At 43.5% G+C, this 25,418-nt stretch overlaps 1 protein-coding gene across 1 annotated transcript; it reads left to right on the top strand.

Annotated features, from left to right (window-relative positions):
- The first annotated feature begins 991 nt into the window (after nucleotides 1–991).
- LOC124882452 (NLR family CARD domain-containing protein 3-like) lies at nucleotides 992–23,401 on the top strand. Its single transcript, XM_047388861.1, is given in 9 exon segments — nucleotides 992–1,351; nucleotides 1,584–1,659; nucleotides 1,929–2,157; nucleotides 3,684–3,855; nucleotides 3,857–5,464; nucleotides 5,545–5,718; nucleotides 5,823–5,996; nucleotides 20,361–20,407; nucleotides 22,208–23,401. Coding segments are annotated over 9 exon segments (3,243 nt in total). The 5' UTR covers nucleotides 992–1,073; the 3' UTR covers nucleotides 22,693–23,401.
- Nucleotides 23,402–25,418: the final 2,017 nt, after the last annotated feature.

The following is a 25,418-nucleotide window of genomic DNA, read 5'->3' as shown; positions in this document are numbered from 1 at the left end:
ATCATATCTGACTCTTCTCCACATCACGGTGAAGCTCTCATATGATGAAAACTGTCCGTGTTCCCTCATAGTTTTGTTTTTTGCATTGAAGAACAAAATTACAAAGAGGAGAACCTGATTAATCAGAACCTGGATCTGAATCAGAACCAAGCTGTGTGTCCTTGCAGTCTCGAGATTCACCTATTGCTTTTAAAGCTCCACCTTCTGACACAAAGTAAGTCAACATAAAGTAGCCAAATCTGATAAAGCTAAGCTCAAACTACTGTAAGGTTAATGGAGAGGAAGACTTGAACAATATCTCACCACTTTTTTAACATTCATTTAAAAGCAGTAGATTTTTTTCCTTTTATTCAGGGTTGGATCTACAGGGGGGCAAGGGAGGGCAACTGCCCTCCTGCTGTAGAGCCTTGTCACTTAGAAAATAAACTTTTTTTACAAGTATGATGTAACAGCTCTTTGTCCAAAAGCCTCTTAAACCTTCAAATTAAATATTAATTCACCAAAAACATAACTGTAAATATAATGTCCCTGAAAAATGTAGTTACAGCACTGCATCAAACACAGAGCACATTGTTGACACCTCATGATTGACTCTGGAAGCTGTGTGGTTTTTTTTCACTTGCTGGAAAGTGGCTTACTCTTTAAGTGGATTAAAGAGGCTTAGGAACATTTAGAAAATGTTCAGTAGTCCACTGTGAGAATGATCAAAACTCAGCGACATTAGGTGAGGATGTTGCTATACTGCATGTAAAAGCCTTCTGGACAGGTTGCCTGCCAGAGTGCTGGAGGAAAACTAAGATGAGTCTAATCCACAAAGAGCTGCAGAAGCAAGAGCATTATGCTCTCAGATTTACTTGAATTTCATAGGAAATTCAAGTAAATCCTATTTCATAGGACTTTTCTGTTGTTGTTTTAAGACTAAACAACCCCAACCTGCCCAGGTTGTTTTCAGGATGCAGTCTTTAACTGATGTTTCTTCACATTGCTTATTCGGTTTAGCAGCTCAGCCTTTGTTTTCCAAGTCTGAAAAAAGAAGATGGATAGAAACAGTAATTAATTTTCATGGTCTTATTATGATGACTGATATTGATGTTTCACTCTTTGCTATTCAAAAATTAAAATATTTTCATGAATTATTGGAAAATAAAAGACCAGGGTTTTCCGGAGAAACAGTTTTGACTCCCATAAATATGAATCGTCACTGTCAGGTAATATCCAGTTGCTTTGTTTCCATCAGGATTCAGCAGCAGACACCAACTATGTCTCCAACCAGCTGTTTGTCCATGAAGAGTGACTGGTCTATGGATCCAATCACTGTATTCAAAGAAGGACACCAGTTTGTGGCTAACAGGTAAGAACAGAAGCTACTTGCTGTGTTTTATTTAAAAACATATTTATCAGTCAAAGCAGAGCTTCATGTCAAGAAAGTTCAGCATAACAAAGGGTTCTTTAGAAGTTCATAGCAAAAACACCCAAACCTGTTTTAAAGAATGTGGATATTTGCTTCCTGCAGACATACCTGCAGAACATGAAGTTAATTCTGTCCCAAATAGTACTTGTGCTGAAGTGCTTTTTTTCTGCAGTGAGCAGCAGACCTCAGAGGTTCTCAGTGTTCAGTCTTTCCCTCATTCTGAAACTGATCTGGACTCCATATTTAAGGTGAAGAATATTCTATATTCAGCAGTTTATTGTCATGGTAAATTAAGAGGCTGCTCTGCTTTTCACAAATAATGGCTGATCATCAGTAAGGAGTTAATTAGATCCAACTTTATTTGGTGGCAGAGCAGTTTTTAGTTTTCAGATGTAGTCCACTTTAATAATGATTATACTTATCGAAGTTATAGTGATTATAGTTATAGTGTTATATTGATTCTAATGGAGGGAAATGTCCCCCACCATGTGTTTTTTTTTCTTCTTCTTTGCTTCAGGCTCTAGAGGAAAACATCTTAAGTTTTGTAAAGACAGAGCTAAAGAAATTTCAAAATATTCTTCGACCAGATTACCATGAATGGTTAAAGAACCAGGCACAGAATGAAGACGTGTGGGATGGAGATGCTGAAGACCAAGGGATGACCAGTGGAGATTCTTTTATGAAGATCACGCTCAACATTCTAAAGAATATGAAACAAAAGAGGCTGGCTGATCATCTGCATAGAAGTAAGATTATTTTAAAAGTTTAATTTTTGGAAAGGCACACATGTAACATAGAGGTAACTCTAAACCAAAGGAAGAAGAAAATGCACGTTTTACTAATTCAGTACAACAGAAAAAGCTAGGACTAAGAATTACCTCACATATGATGTGCACCAGGGTGAGAATTTCCTTTATTTTTTACTATTCTAAATTTGAACAAGACTTCTTTGTGAACTCATTCCCATTCATTCCCAATATACCGAGCCTGTTACTAAGCCCAAACACCACCATCAGCATTCTGAAACTTCATGGTACAAGAGGTCTGTCTACTTGTATGTCTACTGTCCTGGGTCCTATTATACTAAAAAGGTTCAACATATTGTACTACAAAGCTGACAATCAACTCAGTATGTCATTAAACAGTTTTCGGACCAATATGCAGACAAGGGTGAGGGAGAATAAGTCATAAACCTGGTCTAATAGGAAATACAGAGAAAACCAAGAAGAAACTTAAACTCAAAACCTAACACAGGAGGATCATGACACAGTAAGTATATCCAGGATTACTGACTCTTGGAATACACACATTCATGTAAAACAGGTGGAGTTGAATAAAGAGGACCAAACACAATTAAGAGGCATAGAAAGAAAACAAATGAAAGTTGAGATTAATACACATTTTTATTTTCAGACAAATTAATAAAAGATAAATGAAACTAATACACCATCACACTACTGCAAAAATGTTCATATTAGTGGTGTAAGAAAAAAAGATGTTTGAGCATCATCTTTCTACGCTAGTTGATGAGTAGCTAGTTCTGGCTGCAGTTCATTTTTAGGATACTTTGTGGAAATATTCTACTAAATGAGCAGCCATAAAATGACCACAACACATGAACGACAGCATCAGAATCAATGCAACTACTCCTCAAATTTCACAAAAGTGAACCAACAGTAACAAAATGATCCAACCACCTCAGCATGCTGGGTGTTTGAAACTGGAAGTGAAACTCTCTGTTACCTTATTTTCTGATTAATTTGGCTAATAATTATGTGGGGGCACTCACAGAGCTTTAAAATTCTCATCCCAGATGGTCAAATAACAAAAAATAAATCAAACAAGTAACATACCCTGTTCTGAGGCAACGGAATATTATGAATTTCACAACCTTCATTTCAATATCTATACACTATTCATGATAGGTTTTGATGTTTTATTTCCTTATGTTTAGATCCATATAGTCTGGTTTTTGTTTTTTAAATATATCATTAAACACAGCAAGTTAAAAAAACAGTGTGACATCAGCTTAACAATGTCACTGCAAAGTTTACTGTATTAAATGCTGCAGGTGTAATCGCTCGGATAGCAGAGAAAGTTCTAATCTTAATCCCTGTGAAACATTCCAGACTTTCTAAAATACTCTTTACACTAAAACATCTAAAAAGTTTATTCATTCTAGCAGGGGTACTGTACTTGTTCCGGGTTTATTGTATGAAAATCAAATATTTTAAACAAGAAAAAACATCACAGTTTGTTTTTCTTTGTACAGGGGCCTCTTCATCAGAGTATCAACAAAGACATAGGTCTAACCTAAGGAAGAGATTCCAGTGTGTCTTTGAAGGGATTGCTAAAGGAGGAAACTCAACTCTTTTAAACCAGATCTACACAAAGCTCTACATCACAGAGGGAGGAACCGGAGATGTTAATGAACAGCACGAGGTCAGACATTGAAACTACCGCCAGAAAACTAGACAGCCCTGAAACAATCAGAAATGAAGACATCTTTAAGATTCATTTTGGAAAAGCTAAATCAGTTAGAACAGTGCTCACTAAAGGAGTTGCTGGAATTGGGAAAACTGTTCTAACACAGAAGTTCACTCTGGACTGGACTGAAGACAAAGTTAACCAGGATATTCACTTTACTTTTCCATTTACCTTCAGAGAGCTGAATGTTCTGAAAGAGAAAAGATTCAGTTTGGTGGAACTTATTCATCACTTCTTTCCAGAAATCAAGGAAATCTGCAATTTTGAACAATATAAGGTATTGTTCATTTTTGATGGTCTGGATGAGAGTCGACTTCCCCTGGATTTCCACAACAGTGAGATGCTGACTGATCTTACAAAGTCCACCTCAGTGGATGTTCTGCTGCCAAACCTCATCAGGGGAAAACTGCTTCCATCTGCTTGCATATGGATAACAACAAGACCTACGGCGGCCAGTCAGATCCCTCCTCAGTATGTGGATGTAGTGACAGAAGTCAGAGGCTTCTCAGATTCCAAAAAGGAGGAGTACTTTAGGAAGAGGTTTAAAGATAAGCAGCAAGCCAACAGGATTATCTCCCATATCAAATCTTCCCGAAGTCTTCACATCATGTGCCACATCCCAGTCTTCTGCTGGATCAATGCTACAGTCCTGGAGGATGTGTTGAAAACCAGAGAAGGAGAGCTGCCAACGACCCTGACGGAGATGTACATCCACTTCTTAGTTGTTCAGACCAAAGTTAAGAGGGTCAAGTATGATAAAGGAATGGAAACAGATCCACATTGGAGTCCAGAGAGCAGGAAGGTGATTGAGTGTCTGGGAAAATTGGCCTTTGATCAGCTGCAGAAAGGAAACCTGATCTTCTATGAATCAGACCTGACAGAGTGTGGCATTGATATCAGAGCAGCCTCAGTGTACTCAGGAGTGTTTACAGAGATATTTAAAGAGGAGAGAGGGCTGTACCAGAACAAGGTCTTCTGCTTCATCCATTTGAGTGTTCAGGAGTTTCTGGCCGCTCTTCACGTTCATCTGACCTTCATCAACACTGGTGTCAATCTGCAGATGGGAACACAAAATATATCAGAAACAGGAGAACTGGACTTTAGACCACTCCAGCTTCATCAGCACTCAGTTGATGAGGCCTTAAAAAGTCCAAATGGACACCTAGACCTGTTCCTTCGCTTTCTGTTAGGGCTTTCTCAGCCAGTGAATCAAACCTTCTTACAAGGCCTACAGACCAAATCGCCAAGCAGCTCACAAAGCAACCAAGAAACGATTCAGTACATCAAGAAGAAAATCAGTGATAATATGTCTGTAGAGAAAAGCATCAATCTGTTCCACTGTCTGAATGAACTGAATGATCGTTCTCTTGTAGAAGAGATCCAGCAGTACCTGAGATCAGGAAGTCTCTCCACAGATGAACTGTCTCCTGCTCAGTGGTCCGCTCTGGTCTTTATCTTATTGTCATCAGACAAAGATTTAGCTGTATTTGACCTGAAGAAATACTCTGCTTCAGAAGATGCGCTTCCAAGGCTGCTTCCAGTGGTCAAAGCCTCCAACAGAGCTCTGTAGGTAGACAAAAAAAAATTAAACCTCTTACATTGCAAACAACCTTTAGTCTTCTGTTTTTTGTTTTTCTAATATCCAGACTTAGTAGCTGTAACTTATCTGGGAGAAGCTGTGAAGCTCTTTCTTCAGTACTCAGCTGCACGTCTTCCAGTCTGAGAGAACTGGACCTGAGTAACAACAAGCTGGAGGACTTGGGAGTGAAATTACTTTCAGTGGGACTGGAAAATCCAAACTGTAAACTGGAGTCCCTTAGGTCAGAATACGCTGGTGTTTCAAATGGTTAAACTTTTCTCAAATTATTGGTTGGAACAAGCTTACAAAATGTTTGAGTTCCTTTTCCCCACATCCCACTTTCAGTCTTACAGGTTGTCTGGTCATGGAGGAAGGCTGTGCCTCTCTTGCCAAAGCTCTAAGCTCCAATCCGTCCCACCTGAAAGAGCTGGACCTCAGCTACAATCATCCAGGAGACTCAGGAATGATGCTTCTGTTTTCCAGGGTGGAAGATCCACACTGCAGACTAGAAATGCTCAGGTACAAGTTTAAAATTTTATCTCTCCCTATGCACAACTTAGAAGTCCTTTGAGCTTCGGGTACTAAGATATCTTTCACATTAAAGCAATCAGATTTTAAAGTAATATTCCAATTTATAAGACTAACTGTCTTGAGAACACAGCTGTATATATTTATACACTTGTATATATCTTAAGTGGATAAAAGAATAAAAATTTCTTATTGTAGCATAAATATAGAGGTGCATCTTATTGGATTAGAATATAATGGAAAATTCAACTTATTTTACTGATTAAAGAGGAGGCAATCCACTTTACAATTCTTTTACATTTCTATATAAATTTGTTTAATTCTGCAGTGTTTGTTCTAAACATGTTTTAGTGCTGCTCTCTTTGGGTTGAACGGTGGCTACTGCAGATTAATTTTCCTGTTTAAATGGTACAGCTTGGTACATGTGTTGTAAATATGAATCTGAGAATATTATTTAATATTAATATTTTAATATTAATATTTTACCAAATAATATTTCGGTATGTTAAGGATTGTCCTGTGAATACCAGCCCAGTAAGGCGATGGTATTAGGACACAATAGAAAGGTGTGAGATGAGCTCTGACATTATTGAACAGCATAAACTCTGCACATATATGGAATGAATTCACACAATTTCTTAAAATACAAGAATTTATTAACAAAAATAAGTCAACTCAAAGTCAAACATATTTCAATCAACAAACTCTTTACTTTGCTAAAACAATCCAACTAAACTACCAAGCAGAATTAAAGAATAATGAAGACTAATGGACTATGTACAATATAAACTAGTTGATTAAAGATGATTGAAAATCATGACCAAAAGAGTGATGCAACATTACCATGCAATGTTTATGTTTGAGAACCAAGGATTATCTTGAAGAATCTGGAAATGAAGTTAAATTAGTCTTGGAACCAACTTAGACAATAATCAGCAAACGTTTAGACAACCATTCACAATGCAAGATCAGATAAAATATTATTTTAATAAAATAATGTTTTAAATAATGATCTGCTGAATAAAACCAACCTTCTGGATGACTAATTCTCAACGGTGTCTCATTAGCTGCCTTTATTTATTAAAATAATATTTGAAGAAATATTGTTGAGTATTTTGGAAAAGAGCCAAATCTTTCTGGAGAAATGGGGCTTAATGATGTTTACTTAGTTATCAACTCTAGTAAATGATGTTCAGGGACTATTATTCACTAGCTTGAAAACTAACAACCTTTCTGTTGACTAGCCTTAATGCTAGCACACGTGTTCTTACCGTTAGCAGTTAAGCTAGCAAGAAGCGGATAGCTTAGCACCAGAATCAACACATACCTTTAAAATACCAGGGTTAATAAAAGGGTTAAAATGCATAAGCGCGGACGGCGCGTTATGAGCGGCCTTCTGTTTAAAACCACCCTTTAAATAAAGTTTATCTTAACTTTACAACATACAAAGAAAACAGAACCGGTGCGTGCCGTAGCTAGCCTACTAGCACTAAAGATCGCCAGGTTCCACAAAACAAAACTTCATAACATGAAAACGTTTAGATAATTTCATCCTAAACCTATCTGTTAATCTGCCCAAACCTAACCTCTGACCATGGTGAGCAAACGTTGTCCAAGGGCGATGAAGTTCGGATAAACGTCCACAGCTTTCAGCTAACCTCTGCGTTCGCTCTGTGAACGATAGCGTTAGCTCCGTAGGGCTGGGCGGCTGTTCGTTACCGTAACACGGTGGTGCAAGCCGTAGTCCGTCCTTCAGACTCGGCTTGTAGAAACAGCTTCTCTGCCGGGAATCTCTTCGACAGTTTGCTTCTGCGGAGCTTCGGAGAGAAAATGTAAGCAACTCTTACACCTTAATTTCCCCGCTCACGAATGAAAATACCGGATACACAGACAGTATTTCATTCTACTTTGCATATGATCGATGATCGTATGGCTTTGGATCCAGTTGAATTTATGTCTTTTTTCCAGCAAAAGACATCAGTGCGCATTCCTCTCCTATCCGGTCTCTCTGCAAGGCCGCGTGGAAGAGGAAGACTTGTGGAAAGGTGGGGGCTTATATGCAGCAGTGTCATCGCAGGAAGTCCGCAGTTACCCCCTTTCCTGGCTGTGCTTTTATTTGGGTAATGGCGCCACAGGAAGTCCGCATTTACCCCCTTTCCTGGCTGTGCTGGAAGAAGGTTGATGCACTTTATTTTGAAAAGTTCCAGGAAAGTATGTACAGTTTTAGTGTTGAAATCCATGGATGTAGGTCCCAACACATGTCTATGTCAAAACCCATGGTGGTGTTTTCCTTTTATATTGAGTTTGGTTCCACTTTAAATTAAAACTCAAAGCACTCAATTAGATTCATTACACACTGAGTGATATTTAAAGCATATATGTCTATAAATATACCTAATTAATTCTTACAGTTAATGAAAACTTTTGATTCTGTTTTTTAGAAAATGTTATGTGACACCAATTAAAACGTTTTTTTAAAGCAGTGCCTACTGTAAGATGTGCCGATTCACCATGTAATATTTACACTCTGCCAGCTTCAATTGTGTGCCCCTCCATTCTTCTTCCAGTCAGGGGCCTTGATTTCCAAATTAAATTCAAATTTAAGACTTATCAGAAGTACTTTTAAACTGAGTAACAGCTTTGTCCAAAGAGCCCGCAAACACTCCATCAACAAGATCGGTTTTACCAAAGAGAATATTTTCAATTTTATTGAGGTTTAGAGAAATTGAAATCCGCTGATGTGTAAATTTTTTGGGGGATTTTATCTTCTTAGCAGTCTAGACAAATGTTATACTTATTAAGGACTGACCACAAAGGCAGAATATGCAGACATCCTAAGATTAATCCCAGGGGGATGCCGTAGTTTAATGGGAATGCTGTTGAAGAGTACTGTCGAAGCAGTCTCTGCTTCCCCGGGTCTGTTGATTTGGGCACAGGTTTCAAAAGAGTGAAATAAACACAAAGTACAATCAGCTTATGTTCGCCTCTGCGCAGAGTGAGAGAAAGATGCCCCAGCCAAACACCTGCGAGCCCAACTCTGTTCTCTCTCTGCTTCCAGCTCGTTTTATTATTCAGTCTCAAGGGTATGTTCAACATATACATATATCATGTCACTCATGTATAACATAACAGTTCCTTAGGTCCAAATAAGGAGTACTTCTGGTTATTTTCTTCTGGCATGCTTGTCCTCCCCTATCTCCGGCCTTCCCTGTCCTCCACCCAACTCTCTCTATCCTCTACTCCCTTGTCATTCACCAATTTATGACCTTGCACTCTCTATGCTTCACTCCCTATGCTTTTAATCCCCTCTCCTATATCTGCACATTCCAGTTACACACATAGATAGTTTATATTCTACAATCCCCCTTTTGAACTCTCATAAAAGAGTTCACAATCTAAAATGTCCTTCTAAGAATAAGTAGAAATAAGTAAAAATATTACTGTACCACCTGTAAAACAAGAAAATCATTAAGAAAACATGCATCCATCTTATCATGCGTCCATGAATTCACACTCTGAGTCCTCATCCTGGTTATGGTCAATTTGCAATATTGGCATCGTTATCTTTGGATCTCTCTGCTCAATTGCGGAGGTGATGAGGCACACCACCAGAGAACGAATGCATGGCACACAACAACATCCACTGTTCACCATTATAGCTACAAATACTGCAATAGAAATCATCAAAGACATTATCAAACCCTTCCATTGTCCAAATAATCCTGTCATCCACTCCTCCAGGGGATTATCAATTCCAGAATGTTCATGCATGGTAGCGGAGAGGGTCTTAAGTCCCTCTAAAGCCTTTGACACTGAACCATCCGGTGCAGTGTTATTGGGAATAAAAGTACAACACATATCTCCAAACATGGCACACACGCCCCCTTTCTCAACTAACAACATATCCAATGCCATCCTATTTTGAACTGCCATGAGGGAAGTTGGGGCCAATTGTTCAGATAAACCCTCTACAGCATCTCAAGTTAGATTGGCCAGACGCAAAACATTATAATTAATATAATTAATGCGGTCTACATTTTTGTTGGGTGTTACTGGGAACAAGGCAGCTATAATAGGAATGTTTTCAAATCCAGCTGATATTTGGTCTGCAAGTTTATACTCATTTGGGACTCCTCGCGGAACTCCAATTGCATCTATATAGGTGGGGGAACCCTGACTCAGGTCAAAAGTGGTTGAAGTGCTTCTTTTCATAATATGTCTTCTCCTCCTACGAGTGAGTGCCAGCGCCTTATCTTGTTGATATGTCACAGAGGTAATATTAAAACCAATTAAAATCAACGGGGCCTGCAATCTGACCATTGCACATACACCTATGGCATTATTTGGTATATTAGTGAGAGGTCTATGTCCTCCGTAGTAGTGATATAATTCTGATCGTGCCCAAAGTCCTATCACTTTTCCAGATGTGGTGGTATTACACCAGTCTGAGGGAATTTGTCCTACATTCACCTTTGGGGTATTTGAGGTGAACTTGAAACAAAAATATGTCCCATTCAGCCTCTGGGTGTGAATGGTCCTGTCTTAGTATTGTTTGGAATGGGTGGAAAGATGCTAGCTAGCGTGGTACAGTTGGCTGGGGTGGCTTCTTTAGTTAGTTGTAACATGCAACTGTACCCCCAAGCATCTTCCGGATATAAAGGGGCTGGGTCAATGGTTAAGTGTGGCCTTGCAGATGCACATGCAATGCAGTCAGACCTACTTTGTTCCTTTGCGGTTTGTGTCATCCATTACAACCAAAGATTATCATTTGCGTAACCTGTGGCCATCTGGATTATTTCTAGAGCCTGCAGGGTGGAGTAATCTACTTTCATCACCCCTTCTAGTTGATCTTCTGGTACTGGAACTGTAGGAGTGCTGGTGGCCTGTACCTGAGGGGTTGGTTTATTTAAATTGACTTTGATTAGTACCTGGGGGTCGGTCCCTGTTACCTCTACCCCTAGAGTGAAATACATCACCTCATCCCACTTGTGAGAGGTGCGATGCAAACCTTCTTGTAACGATTTTATGGACAAAAATAGTGTATTGACACCCCGAAGTGTGTTATGTGTCAACGCTCGTACCAGGCTGATTTGTTTGGCTTTTTCTCGATTCCGTGAATTTATATATGTCAGGGTGGGTGTCCACCTACCCGTGTACCCCACTGCGTGACCCCAGTTTCCGCAAAGCTCGTTTCCCCCATATAAACTCATGGTCCTGCCTGCAGCGCATTGGGTGGACACGTCAACATTGGCACACATTATACACATACACATTATACCCCAACCAGGCAGTCGGATTCTTCCCACACTTTATAACATCACACAGGTCAAACCGAAAAGTGGTAGTTGCTCCTAAAGTGTAATTTAGTTCTAATCCCCCATAATGCTTAAGGCACATGTCCTTGGGTTTGTTTACCTTAGACCTTTTGGACACCTTTCCGGAGTGGTTTTCAGAACATGTCTGGAATGGAAGTTCACAAAAATACAAAAATACCATAAGATAAACGTAACAATGAGTGCTGAGAGAAACACTCCACCTATGATGAAACTCCTAGAGAGTCCAGTTCTCTTTTTTTGGGTACTCATCATTTTTTTTAAACTTATGAAACTTAAAACATAAACATATAAAGTTAAATCCTAACCTGAAAAAAGATACAAAAAATCAAAAAGTTATAATCACTTCCGCCTCTTCTTCTGCTGTTCTTCTTCTGTCTTCAACTCTCAGGGCAGACTAACCCTGGGCTAATTTCTCTCACCCGGGGATTATTCTGCCCCTTCTTGGGTGAGAGAAGTGAGATTGTCTTTTCCTGTGTTTTCGCTCAAATCCTCCTGGACCTGAGAAAGGGATCGTTGAGGTGGTTCTGCTCCTGCACACTGGCTCCAATGATACCAAGTATCACCTTTACCCTTCAGCCTGACTGCATGGGTTGTCCTCTTTGTGACCTGAAATGGACTGGTCCACCTTGGCTCTGACCACTTTCTTTTGATGACTTTCAGGAGGACCCACTCGGCTTCCGAGGTGGTGGTTCCGACCCTGGTCTCTGGTTCTGCTGGGATCTGTTTGGAGAAAGCTGTAACAAGACTATGGAGAGATCTGTAATAATCACGATGAGACATAGATTGTTCACACTCAGTGAGAAACGGTAACCTTGTTTGTGGACCTGGAAATGGCCTCCCTGTTTGCAGCTCATGTTTCTGATTTATAGAACTCCGTACAGACATCAGAGCTAATGGTAAGGCAGTAACCCAATTCATTTTGGTCTGTGCACAGATCTTGGCCAATTTGGTTTTAAAGGTTTGATTCATTCTTTCAACCTTCCCCTGTGACTGTGGATGGTACACAGTACCAAATTAGTGTTTCAGTTTTCCACTTCCTTGAGTTCCTCATTTTTGAAATGTGTTCCGTTGTCGGACCTTATTTTAGCTGGAAAACCGTGTCTAGGGATATAATGATTTATCAAACACTTCAACACAGATTTGCTGTCTTCCTTTTTTGTAGGCCATGCCTCCGGCCATCCAGTAAATGCATCCACACACACCAACAGATATTTGAACCCATTTAGTGCTGTTGTTGTACCCGCAACAAGCTCTATGTCCCTACAGCTGTGTGGCTTCATGCATCGTCCAGCAATGGCCCTGTAATCACCTAGAGCTAACGTGGTGCCTGCTGTCAGGAAGTCCAGTGTCTGTAACCATATAGATGCACCTTCTGTGATCGGGGGCAATTTATCACACAAAGTGGTGAGATCTCCCAGTGTGAATGGCTTGTATCTGTTTCCTCCAAATTGTTGTTGGAACAGTTGACCCATATAAGAAGGTTTGGGCTGGTTTCAGGGTCTCATGTTATAGCCATGTCCAGCAGGGGGAGGAATAGCCTCAGGTACTGGTGGCATTGGGGTTGAGGGAGATGACATAACTTCCTCATTTTCAATTGGTGACTGATTCTGTACTGTAATAGGTGGTGCCTGCATAGCAGCGTCATAATAAGTTACTACAGTCAGTGGTTCTTGTTTTACCCATTTCCCTGACACTGACATATTAACTGAGCCCTCAGTTACATCTGATTTCAGAGGTGTGACCAATTCCATATCACTTGGTGAATGGGAAATACATGGGGTGGAACACTTTATTGGGCCAGAGGCTGCCTGCAATTTGTCCCGTAATACCCGGTCAGCAAATGGGTCAGTTAGTGGAACCTGTGAAATGAATGAACCTCCAGAGGACAGCTCAGACGCAGCACTGGAATGTAGGCTTGAGAGAGACGGGGGGCCAAGTGGGGGAGGGGGGAGGAGCAGGCGGTGATGGGGCAGGAAGAGGCTGGGCAGTTACTGGCGGTAAATCACACACGCTCACGTGTCCCCCAGTAACTTGCAGCGTGGGGTATAAGCCAGTAAGAGTAGAAGTGGGGGCTGTAGTGTGTGATAAAGTGGGCTGATATACAAGAAGTTCATATGATGGTGGCATTTCAACTGTACTGCTATCTTTAATGTATCTGCTTTTCCTGTCAGTCATTGCATGATCACTACTTTGCCATAGCAAACCCATTTGTGACCAAGATTTTTCATCTCTTTCTGCTTTGTCTCTAAGTTCCTTCCACTTTCCTCTGCCCAGCCATCTGCTGTCTCTACACTGTTTGTCAGCCAAGTCTTTCTCCTGTTTTGACTTTTTCACCTTCAACCAAAACCACTTGCCAACATTCTCTCTATCTGTCTTGCTCTTTCCATCTTTTGATAATTCTACATTTATTTTAGAATCCATCCGTTTAACCAACTTCTGTCCTTCTCTGTATTCAAGTGATTTTTTTAATAGCAGCATTTATTACTAGGAGCTGATTCTCTATGCTCTTCCATGGATCATTCTGTTTCTCTCCACTATTATCAATTTCACCTTCCATTCTTATGACAACTACTATCCTTTTTTCTAAAAGATATATTTTTAATGCATTATCTCAGTCACTCACTCATTCAGTTCTGACCGACCTTAAAGACACCAGAACACATTCAACCCCCAGGAGCCTGTTTTTAGTGGCCAGTGTGTGTGTGTCTCACAGCTCATGAACTTAAACTATAAATCTTGTCTTTTTTTTTTGTTTTTTTTACCGTGTCCTGTCCGGCAGAGTATCGCTCAGAATTGTTGTCTGAGTGCCAAGAAATTGCCCAACAGATTTACTTTCACAAGCAGAGCATCACAGCTAATGCTTTAAAGCTCTGCTTGATATTTATATAAGAAACTTTATTATAAACTTCTTTGGGAATATTTCAATTGTTACGGACACAGAGACTGAAATGAAAAGGAAAAATGAAGCTCAAAAAAGAGAGAGATGGGGAAAAAGGGGAGAAAAGGAGGAAAGAGTGGAGGAGAGAAAGAAGGATGAAGAGAATACAAGATTACACCCTGCTTGCTTATACACCTACAGCTGTTATTTTTTTTTTTTTTAACAAAATAGTACTCGGTAATTCTGAATGTAAAATGTACTTAGTGAGAAGTGCAGCCCAAAATAGAACATCTGTGTATCTGTCAACACCTGAAGCTTAACACCTGTGAGTATGAGTGTGGACGCGCTTTTGTATACAAGGTTTCTCCACAAAAATATGCAATAGCGAGTGTGAGGACCCACAGGCCTGCCCCATGGTCCCTGGACGGACACTGAGGAGAACTGAGTCACAGACATGTAAAGGCCCCCCAAAGCACAAGAACCCCAGGAGAACCACCGCCGGGACTACCGCAACCCCCCCAGGGAAGAGCAGTGAAGCGTCCCAGGGGAACCACCCAGCAGCGACAGTGCAGAAGCCCCAGGGAGCCGCAGCGACAAGTCCACAGGCCCCGCCGGCAGCCGTCCACGCCCGAGCAGATCCAGCCATGGACCCAAAGGCCCAAGACCCCGGGACACACCTTCCCCCAAGCAGAGGCCCGACACAGCCCAGGAAGCCAGGCCCCGGCAAGCAGCCACCGGGAGTGAGCCGGCCCACACCAAAGCACCCGGCCGCGGACACCGAGAAGCACAAGTAGACCAATGGGCAGAGACTCCAACCACCAGCAGGCGGTGTGGCGGGGAGGAAGCTGATCCAGGAGAGGGAGCAGTTCAAGACCCAACCTGTCGCAAAAAAAAACAAGAACAAAAAAACAGGTACACACAGTCACAATCACCCACTCCCACCCTTATGCATACACATAAAAAATCACTCACACCCAACATAAGGATAGCAACAATGGACGTCATACAGTCACTCACACTCCCCATGCATACTCTATACTCCCAGGTCAAGGCGCCTGACCCCCTCAGGGCAACCAGCCCCCGGACCCAGGAGGTAGTCCCCTTCCCCCCTGGGGCAGAGGCAGGCAGACAGCACCGGTACTGCCCAGACCTGGGTGACCCCGGCCCAGGTCCCGCCCCCCTGCCCCGAACCCAGTCCCCAACAACCCCCATCCACCTCCGGAGAGGGGGCTATGTACAAAAGAGAGGTCCACATGGCCCAAAGCAACCCGCCAACCGAAGCCGCCCCAGGATGGAGCAGTCCCGACCCAACGAGCCCTGATCTCAACCCCATGAGTCTCCCACCCCCAGTGAACCCCAACAAGAACAAGAACCTCCCCACAGGGCCACCCCCAACAAGGACACCGATATTGAACACATCCCCCTGAAACCAAACGGCACGAAAAAGGTGAACTCCGTGGCCAAGAAGCCAATGAAGCCACACCCACACAGCGCAAGCTCCACATACAGCCCCGCTCTAAGAACCCCCGCCGCACCCCGCTCCCCCACCACACAGCGCGCAAGGGCCCTGCGCAGCGCCACCCCCGCCCACCGGCGCAACAGGGCAGACCCCACCCAGCACCGCACCCACAACCGGACCCCCGACCCCACACCATGATGGGACAAACTCATCCACCCACAGGTCCCCGGCCAGCGGCAGGCACCCAGGGCCAGTGACCCCACCAAGCCCCCCTCAGCAACAAAAAACACTACATCACTGCCACTGCAATGACCAACCAGGGAGAAACACTATCCAGCTCAGCTCCACCATCGCCGCCCAGCTGATCCAAACGCCAATGACCCCACGCCCTAGAAGTGGACACAACCCCTCCACCCCACAGGCCGCAGCCCCTCCACGCCACCCCCCAGTCCACCGCCCCGATCCTCCCTCAGACAAGACAACCAGCAGAGCAGCACACCTCCAAGCCCGCCCAACCCCACCAGACAGTGCCAGCAGCTCCAGCCCACCAGTCCACGAGAGGGATACATGCACCGGCCGGGGACCTGGGCCATGCAGGCCAACCGCTCCAGGCCAAGCACACCCCGCCAGCCGTCCCGGTGTAGTCACAAGACATGCTCTGCAAGACATGCTCTCACAAGACATGGCGCACCACGGCCATGCGGGGCAGTCCAGCCCCTCCATCAAAGCGGGGCCACATCCCAATAAACGTCGGCTAAGACCCCCCCGCCGGAGCCCGGCACCCTCCCAGCCGGCAGACCATGGCCCAAAGCCAGGGGCCGAGATCCAAGAGAACCCAAGCGATCCCGAGAGAGCCGAAACGCCAGCCCAGCACCAAACAATCCCCAAGACCTGACCCCCAGCTCAAACCCGACTAGAGGGCCCACTCCCTCTCCCGGCCTCCGACCACAGATGAGAAATAGCGAACGGGGGTGTGAAAAGACCCCAAGCCTGCCTCCGCTAGCTCAAATGTGGTGTTGATGCGCGTTGTTGTAGTGTGCATTTAAAAAGAAAAACGGTGGGGAAGAGGGTCAGCCCCCCCCTCCGCCACTCTGAACCCTCAATGTCTACATGCAATTATATCCTTAGAGGTGAGCGCAGGCACCAGAGGTTAGGCTACTAGGATATCCTTCCCTCCTGATGCCATTGAGTATGCCCACCCCCAAGACCCTACATGTGAATGTCATGAAAATGTTATAAGTGAGAGTGTCTAAGTTGTACAATAAAATTGGGGCACAGGCTGCCATGGGACCACAGAGATGGAAAACCCTTGCGGCACTCCAATGGCGCACCCGCACCCCAGGGCCCTCCATGAGTGGTATTGTGATGGAGCTGGCGGAGGGAGGTGTCTGGGGATGGGGAGGGAAAGACTGGGGGGCAAACTGCTCTCCCAGGGAGCCAGCTCCCCGGCTGACCCCAATAGGCACCCCCATTTGCCGAGTCCCAACAAAGGAGGGAGGCATAGGCACATCTGCCGGGCAAAAAACTAGGGACAGGTAACATGCCCCGAGAACCAACTGAAAACCGGGACCAACGTCCCTAGCCCCCCCCGGAACCACCCAGCCCCTCAGACCCCGAACCCCAGCCCCGTTACCCAGTCCGCCGCCCGAAGTAGCCACCAACCCCCAACAAAAAGGACCCAGCCACAAGCACCCAAGCGGCCAAGAATGCGGCCCCACTCCAAACAAAGGAGAAGACCAGCCAGCCCAGCACAACCAAAATACGCCACACAAAGGAGGGCACATGACCAGCACGCCCAGCCACCCCCGAACCCACGGGGCAGAGCCAACAACCCAGCCCCCGAAGCCCGGCACCAGACAGCAGCCACAACCAGGCAAGCAGGGCAACAAAACACATCCCACTCCAACACCAAGGCCGCCACCAAACCGCACCTGACCCAAAACGGCAGGCCCACCCAGGAAACCGAGACCACCGGGCCAGCTGGGCAGTCAAGCAGACCCCACGATGCACCACCCCGCCCAATACCATGCCCAAGGGAAAGACACCGGCCCAGCAAGCCGAAGGGCGCCACGGAAAGGCCCCAGCACACGGAGCAAAGAGGTCACACCCCCATCCAGAGACGCAGACTCACCTACATCCAGGTCAGCCAAGCAAAAACGATAGAGCCAAGCCAGACCGCAGATTCCCCCGAGCCAGCACCACAGCAACACCACCCATCCTTCTGTGCATTCGTAGGGGCACGGCGAGGACCACTAACCCCAAGCACACCGAACCCACCAGGAGCCATCCAGCAAACGAGCAAACCCCACCCCAGTATGAAGCCTAGATGCCCGACGCAAGCGCAGAGCCCAGCAACGCCCGCCCTGCCGCACCCACGCCCGGAGGTCAGAGCCGCCGCGCACAGGACCACCACCCCAACACGACAGCATGCCATAAAGTGGAGGACGGAATGCAGGAAAGAGCACCCAAAGCAAAAGCTGCACACAAAGCCCACACTGCGCAAATGTGCCCCCACCAGCCCCCCAAAAACGAAGCCCCCCATGAAAGTGCACCCCCACGAAAAGAAGACCCGCACCATCCAGGTCCTAGAACATGCCCGACACCCATAACCCTGCCAGAAGCAGCCCCGCAAAAGGACCCACTCCGTGGCAAACAAAAGGCGAGAGAGCCCACAGGGCCAAAATGAAAACCCAATCTTGTCTAATTTTTGCCGGAGTGTGTGTGTGTCCAGCTCATTCACTTTTTAACAAGTCTGTTGTTGGTTATTTATCTCCAACTCACAGCTCATTCATTTTTAACCTTAACAAGTCTGTTGTTGGTTATTTATATCTCCAACTCACAGCTCATGGCCGGTCTTACAGTTGCAATAACTTCTGTTCACGGCTCTTAAGAAAAACATCTAGAACTCATAGGACTTTCTATATCTTACGGTGTTATCTCCACCGCTTATATTGTTCCTTCTGTGTTTGTGCAGACGTCTGTAATCTGAGTTTTCACAGAGAAATATTTCCGTTACTCATCAAACGCAGCAATCAGCAGTCTGTCTTTGTTATCACCGTTAGGTTACTGGACAGAAAGCTGCATTGAGTCACCTGCTATGAGAGCCGCTCTGCACAGCACTGCTCCCCAGTCACACTCACTCCGCCTAATAATGTCTGTAACACAGATTATTTCCTCTGCGCACAGCTCATGAGTTTTTTTACCAAAAAGCCTGGTCTTGCTGAATTCCTGTATTCAGCTCACAGTTCATTAATTTTGTCACAAACCTGATCTTGTTGGATTATTTCTCCAACTCACAGTTTATCACAGGACTTATTCTCAGACTATGTGTTTGTGCTTTTATTACGTCTGTAATCCGGTTTTACTGAGGCAGAACTCACGTAAAACACGTCATTCACACCCAAATGTTTATGCCTGGTCTCAGTATATTAACTTTTATGTAGAATTTGAGGTTTCTCACTCCCCTCGGGCCTCTAACCCGGCTAACAGTAGTCCCCCGTCGAGGACTATTCTGAACTGCCACGTTCGAGAAATTACTATATTTTTCCACACAACACCACCACTAAATCTTGTAATTCTCTTAAAACAACATCCTATTCACCAATTTAAATCCTAGTCAACATTTATGACACTCTTTTTCTTACGTTTTGGCAGACTCAGACTTACTTAGACATTGGACACAATATTAATTTAGCCTATCGAAAATCCAAAAGCAGAGTTTGATAAAACAGGTTCTGCTTACCTTTTCTGTAGTTTTTGGCTAGCCTGTGTCCGATGTCTGTTGGTCCTTGTCAGTGATCCCAATTTGTCGAAGCCGTCTCTGCTTCCCCGGGTCCGTTGATTTGGGCACAGGTTTCAAAAGAGTGAAATAAACACAAAGTACAATCTACTTATGTTCGCCTCTGCGCAGAGTGAGAGATAGACCCCAGCCAAACACCTGCGAGCAACAACTCTGCTCTCTCTCTGCTTCCAGCTCGTTTTATTATTCAGTCTCAAGGGTGTGTTCAACATATACATATATCATGTCACTCATGTATAACATAACAGTTCCTTAGGTCCAAATAAGGAGTACTTCTGGTTATTTTCTTCTGGCATGCTTGTCCTCCCCTATCTCCGGCCTTCCCTGTCCTCCACCCAACTCTCTCTATCCTCTACTCCTTTGTCATTCACCAACTTATGACCTTGCACTCTCTATGCTTCACTCCCTATGCTTTTAATCCCCTCTCCTCTATCTGCACATTCCAGTTACACACATAGATAGTTTATATTCTACAGTACAGAAGTAGCTGGACAGAGAAAGTCTTGCCCATTAGATATTAATTGAACAACTTAAGTAGTGTAGACTTAATACCTGAACACACTTCAAGCAACAAGAAGAGGACCTGATGGTTGACTGTTTGGAAGCAGACAAGTCTGAAAGCACCAAGGCAGCGGTGTCCCCAAAGTCAGAAAGCAGCTGGATGTTTGGAGGACACATGTTTACCAGCAACTACCAGAAGCAAAAAGAAGAAAACCTACAAGAACATAATTATTTCAAAATAAAGCAAAACAATTAAACACAAATTCAAAAAATTCTTTATGAAATAGACACATGATGACACTCTGTCTCAATCAAATGTCTGGATGTTGACCGGCATGTTGGAGCCATGGTAATTCACTTGTTCCTGTTTTTCTTCCTGCAGAGTAGATCATTGTGGAAAGCAGTGGTTAACACCTGGTCTGAAGAAGTGTAAGTCTGAATAAAGTTGAAAACATTTGTGATTGATCTTAGACATTTTGTGTCAGATTTGCTTTAACTTTGTCTTCTTCATGTATTTTTTGCCCTTTTTCCTTCCAGCTTTACACACATTTCTTTCATCCATTTTACAGTGGTTTGTTGATGTTTATAAACTCTCCTTTTCTTCTTGTATCAGTTCACCTGCTGACTGAGTTCATTTCCTTGTCAGTAATTTTCTGCTAATCTACTCCACATTCTTTTCATCATCATTCCAGTGTTACCGGTTTGTGCTTTGTTGTGCTGCACCTACTTCTGCCTCAAATCATTTTTAACCTCTTCTTTGCTAACTTAAATCTGTCTCATCGTTTTCACTGTCTTCTGTGTTCTCTTCATACTTTCTATAATCAAGTGCTTTAGTAGTTGCAGCTTTGATTCTCTCTTAAATATACAAAAACAATGCCGATTAATTATCCTTGCGTTCCTCAAACTGGAGTCCAACAGAAGTAGAGGGGTTGGACAATGAAACTGAAACACCTGTCATTTTAGTGTGGGAGGTTTCATGGTTAAATTGGACAAGCTTGGTAGCCAGTCTTCATTGATTGCACATTGCACCAGTAAGAGCAGAGTGTGAAGGTTCAATTAGCAGGGTAAGAGCACAGTTTTGCTCAAAATATTGAAATGCACACAACATTATGGGTGACATACCAGAGTTCAAAAGAGGACAAATTGTTGGTGCACGTCTTGATGGCGCATCTGTGACCAAGACAGCAAGTCTTTGTGATGTATCAAGAGCCATGGTATCCAGGGTAATGTCAGCATACCACCAAGAAGGACGAACCACATCCAACAGGATTAACTGTGGACGCAAGAGGAAGCTGTCTGAAAGGGATGTTCTGGTGCAAACCCAGATTGTATCCAAAAAACATAAAACCACGGCTGCCCAAATCACGGCAGAATTAAATGTGCACCTCAACTCTCCTGTTTCCACCAGAACTGTCCGTCAGGAGCTCCACAGGGTCAATATACACGGCCGGGCTGCTATAGCCAAACCTTTGATCACTCATGCCAATGCCAAACGTTGGTTTCAATGGTGCAAGGAGCACAAATCTTGGGCTGTGGACAATGTGAAACATGTATTGTTCTCTGATGAGTCCACCTTTACTCTTTTCCCCACATCTGGGAGAGTTACGGTGTGGAGAAGCCCCAAAGAAGCGTACCACCCAGACTGTTGCATGCCCAGAGTGAAGCATGGGGGTGGATCAGTGATGGTTTGGGATGCCATATCATGGCATTCCCTTGGCCCAATACTTGTGCTAGATGGGCGTGTCACTGCCAAGGTCTACCAAACCATTCTTGAGGACCATGTGCATCCAATGGTTCAAACATTGTAACCTGAAGGCGGTGCCGTGTATCAGGATGACAATGCACCAATACACAAGACTGGTGAAAGATTGGTTTGATGAACATGAAAGTGAAGTTGAACATCTCCCATGGCCTGCACAGTCACTAGATCTAAATATTATTGAGTCACTTTGGGGTGTTTTGGAGGAGCGAGTCAGGAAACGTTTTCCTCCACCAGTATCACGTAGTGACCTGGCCACTATCCTCCAAGAAGAATGGCTTAAAATCCCTCTGACCACTGTGCAGGACTTGTATATATCATTCCCAAGACGAATTGACGCTGTATTTGCCGCAAAAGGAGGCCCTACACCATACTAATAAATTATTGTATGATTAAATGATTTCTGTAGTTGACAACATAAAGGTGAATCACAAGTGTTTTGGGTCTCCTCAGATTTCTGTGAACTTGAACTCCAAACACTGTTAGCAGAAAGCTGGTACTGTCTAACAACAAGAAGGTGAAAATTGTAGATGACTTGCAGCCATATCCTTGTCACCCAGACAGATTCGAGTGGAATCAACTTCTGTACTGGAAGGTGGAGTGGAGTGGGAGGGTTCTGGTATCAGTGAGCTACAGACGACACACACGGAGAGGTCTGAGCAGTGACTGCTGTTTCGGAGGGAACGAACTGTCATGGAGTCTAAGGTGCTGTGACGACATTGGTTATGCTGCCTGTCACAACAACACCATGACTGCCGTCCCCCTTGCTGCCTCCTGTCTCTCCCACAGACTAGCCGTGTATTTGGACCTCCCTGCAGGAACTCTCTCCTACTACAGAGTCTCCTCTTCCACTTTGATGCACCTTTACACCTTTAACGCCACCTTCACTGAACCGCTGTACCCTGGCTTTGGATTCTTGTTTGATTCCTCAGCTAGTCTATGTTCGCTCTACTGAGCAGGGTTTTTGGAAGTGAAATCTGGTTTAAAGCTACAGTATTTCACTGTTACATGTAGAACAGCATAAATATTATTAGTGTGATGAAACTAGAAGTAGGAAGAGCATAAGTACATTTGTAGCACATTTTGTACTGAAAAGTGTGGCGATTTAACACTCATAAATAGTTTTTTTTCTGTGTTTGTTGTTTTATGTTATTATTGTTGCACTGTCTGTCACCAAAAGATATGAATGTGGCCAAAAAATTGCAAATACAATAGCTACAATAAGTAAGTTCCACACGTACTTCTTTTCTTAAGAACATTGTATATATTGTCTTCACAAGTGCTAATTTAATCTTTTTTTGCAGAAAATGTGATTGTAATATTTACCCAAAAGATGTATGTATAATTTTCTCTTTTTCTTCCTGTGTGGAAAAATTCTGATGTTTTCAGACATTATAGTAAATCAACATGTTCAAAGAAAGTTTGTAATGAATTAGTAATTACTGAACAAATACCTAAAAATCCATAGGCCTGGAAATACAGCAGGGAAATGAGTTGAATGAGTACTTTTATAATGGGGCTGTTGACATGAAATATATCCCAGATTTTTGCATTAATCTCACAGATGTTTTTAAGCCTTTATTTCTGGTGATTACAATGATTTTCTGCCCACAACTACAGGCTTTTTGTATTAAATAAAGTTTAGTAAAAACATTCAATATTTATTTTTAGTACCGTTGAACATTATTACACATAACTTAATATCTGTACTAATTTGCGTCTTTTCTTTGTATGATTGGATTTCTTTGGTTACATGGAGGGAATTTCATCTTAAAAGCGCCATTAGAAATATATTTATGGAGAAAAACATTTAAATTACCTTTCAAAGACTTTGTTAAACTCCTTTTTTTTTTTTTACAGAAACCTTTAAATACAGTACAGACCAAAGGTTTGGACACACCTTCTCATTCAAAGAGTTGTCTTTATTTTCATGACTATGAATATTGTAGCTTCACAATGAAGGCATCAAAACTATGAATTAACACATGTGGAATTATATACTGAACAAAAAAGTGTGAAACAACTGAAAATATGTCTTATATTCGAGGTTCTTCAAAGTAGCCATCTTTTGCTTTGATTACTGCTCCACACACTCTTGGCATTCTGTTGATGAGCTTCAAGAGGTAGTCACCTGAAATGGTTTTCACTTCACGTGTTCCCTGACAGGTTTAATAAGTGGGATTTGAAGCCTTATAAATGGGGTTGGGACCATCAGTTGTGTTGTGAAGGAGGTGGATACAGTACACAGCTGATAGTCCTACTGAATAGACTGTTAGAATTTGTATTATAGCAAGAAAAAAGAAGCTAAGTAAAGAAAAATGAGTGGCCATCATTACTTTAAGAAATGAAGGTCAGTCAGTCCGAACAATTGGGAAAACTTTGAAAGTGTCCCCAAGTGCAGTCGCAAAAACCATCAAGCGCTACAAAGAAACTGGCTCACATGAGGACCGCCCCAGGAAAGGAAGACCAAGAGTCACCTCTGCTGCGGACAATAAGTTCATCCGAGTCACCAGCCTCAGAAATCGCAGGTTAACAGCAGCTCAGATTAGAGAACAGGTCAATGCCACACAGAGTTCTAGCAGCAGACACATCTCTAGAACAACTGTTAAGAGGAGACTGTGTGAATCAGGCCTTCATGGTAAAATAGCTGCTAGGAAACCACTGCTGAGGACAAGCAACAAGCAGAAGAGACTTGTTTGGGCTAAAGAACACAAGGAATGGACATTAGACCAGTGGAAATCTGTACTTTGGTCTGATGAGTCCAAGTTTGAGATCTTTGGTTCCAACCACCGTGTCTTTGTGTGGCGCAGAAGAGGTGAACGGATGGACTCTACATGCCCGGTTCCCACCGTGAAGCATGGAGGAAGAGGTGTGATGGTGTGGGGGTGCTTTGCTGGTGACACTGTTAGGGATTTATTCAAAATTGAAGGCATACTGAACCAGCATGGCTACCACAGCATCTTGCAGCGGCATGCTATTCCATCCAGTTTGCGTTTAGTTGGACCATCATTTATTTTTCAACAGGACAATGACCCCAAACACACCTCCAGGCTGTGTAAGGGCTATTTGACCAAGAAAGAGAGTGATGGGGTGCTGCGCCAGATGACCTGGCCTCCGCAGTCACCGGACCTGAACCCAATAGAGATGCTTTGGGGTGAGCTGGACCGCAGAGTGAAGGCAAAAGGGCCAACAAGTGCTAAGCATCTCTGGGAACTCCATTTCAGGTGACTACCTCTTGAAGCTCTTCAACAGAATGCCAAGAGTGTTTTCGTTGTCCGAAGAGCTAACCCCTCCCTCCTACTTCTCTATGTCTAAAGGTTTGCTCAATCCAGCTCTCCATCTAACGGGTCCGGACATCCCTAAGCCTGAAATATCTTACTAAGCAGGTTTACTGAAAGTTCTGTTTAAGCTGGTGTCGGGAAATTACTCGCCTAGCCTCTGACAGCCTTCATCCAAAAGTCTCGCCCTTCTTCAACTGGAGGTCCAGGCGACTGAGTAGCCTATCGCAGTCATCCACACCTTCGACAGTCACTTTTGTTCACGGCTGCTCATTCCCTAATTTTACAACTGGCTCTTGGTATATGGGCTAGGTTAATTTTAGTGGCTCGGCACGAGCCTCAAGGGCGCTGTTTTAACAAACTTGACTAAGGCAACCTATAAAAACCTCCTAAAATATCTTAG

The sequence above is a fragment of the Girardinichthys multiradiatus genome, chromosome 15, assembly GCF_021462225.1.
Source record: "Girardinichthys multiradiatus isolate DD_20200921_A chromosome 15, DD_fGirMul_XY1, whole genome shotgun sequence".
NCBI classification, from domain to species: Eukaryota; Metazoa; Chordata; class Actinopteri; order Cyprinodontiformes; family Goodeidae; genus Girardinichthys; species Girardinichthys multiradiatus.
Note: the sequence above shows the minus strand (reverse complement) of the source record. Positions and strands in the feature narration are given on the sequence as shown.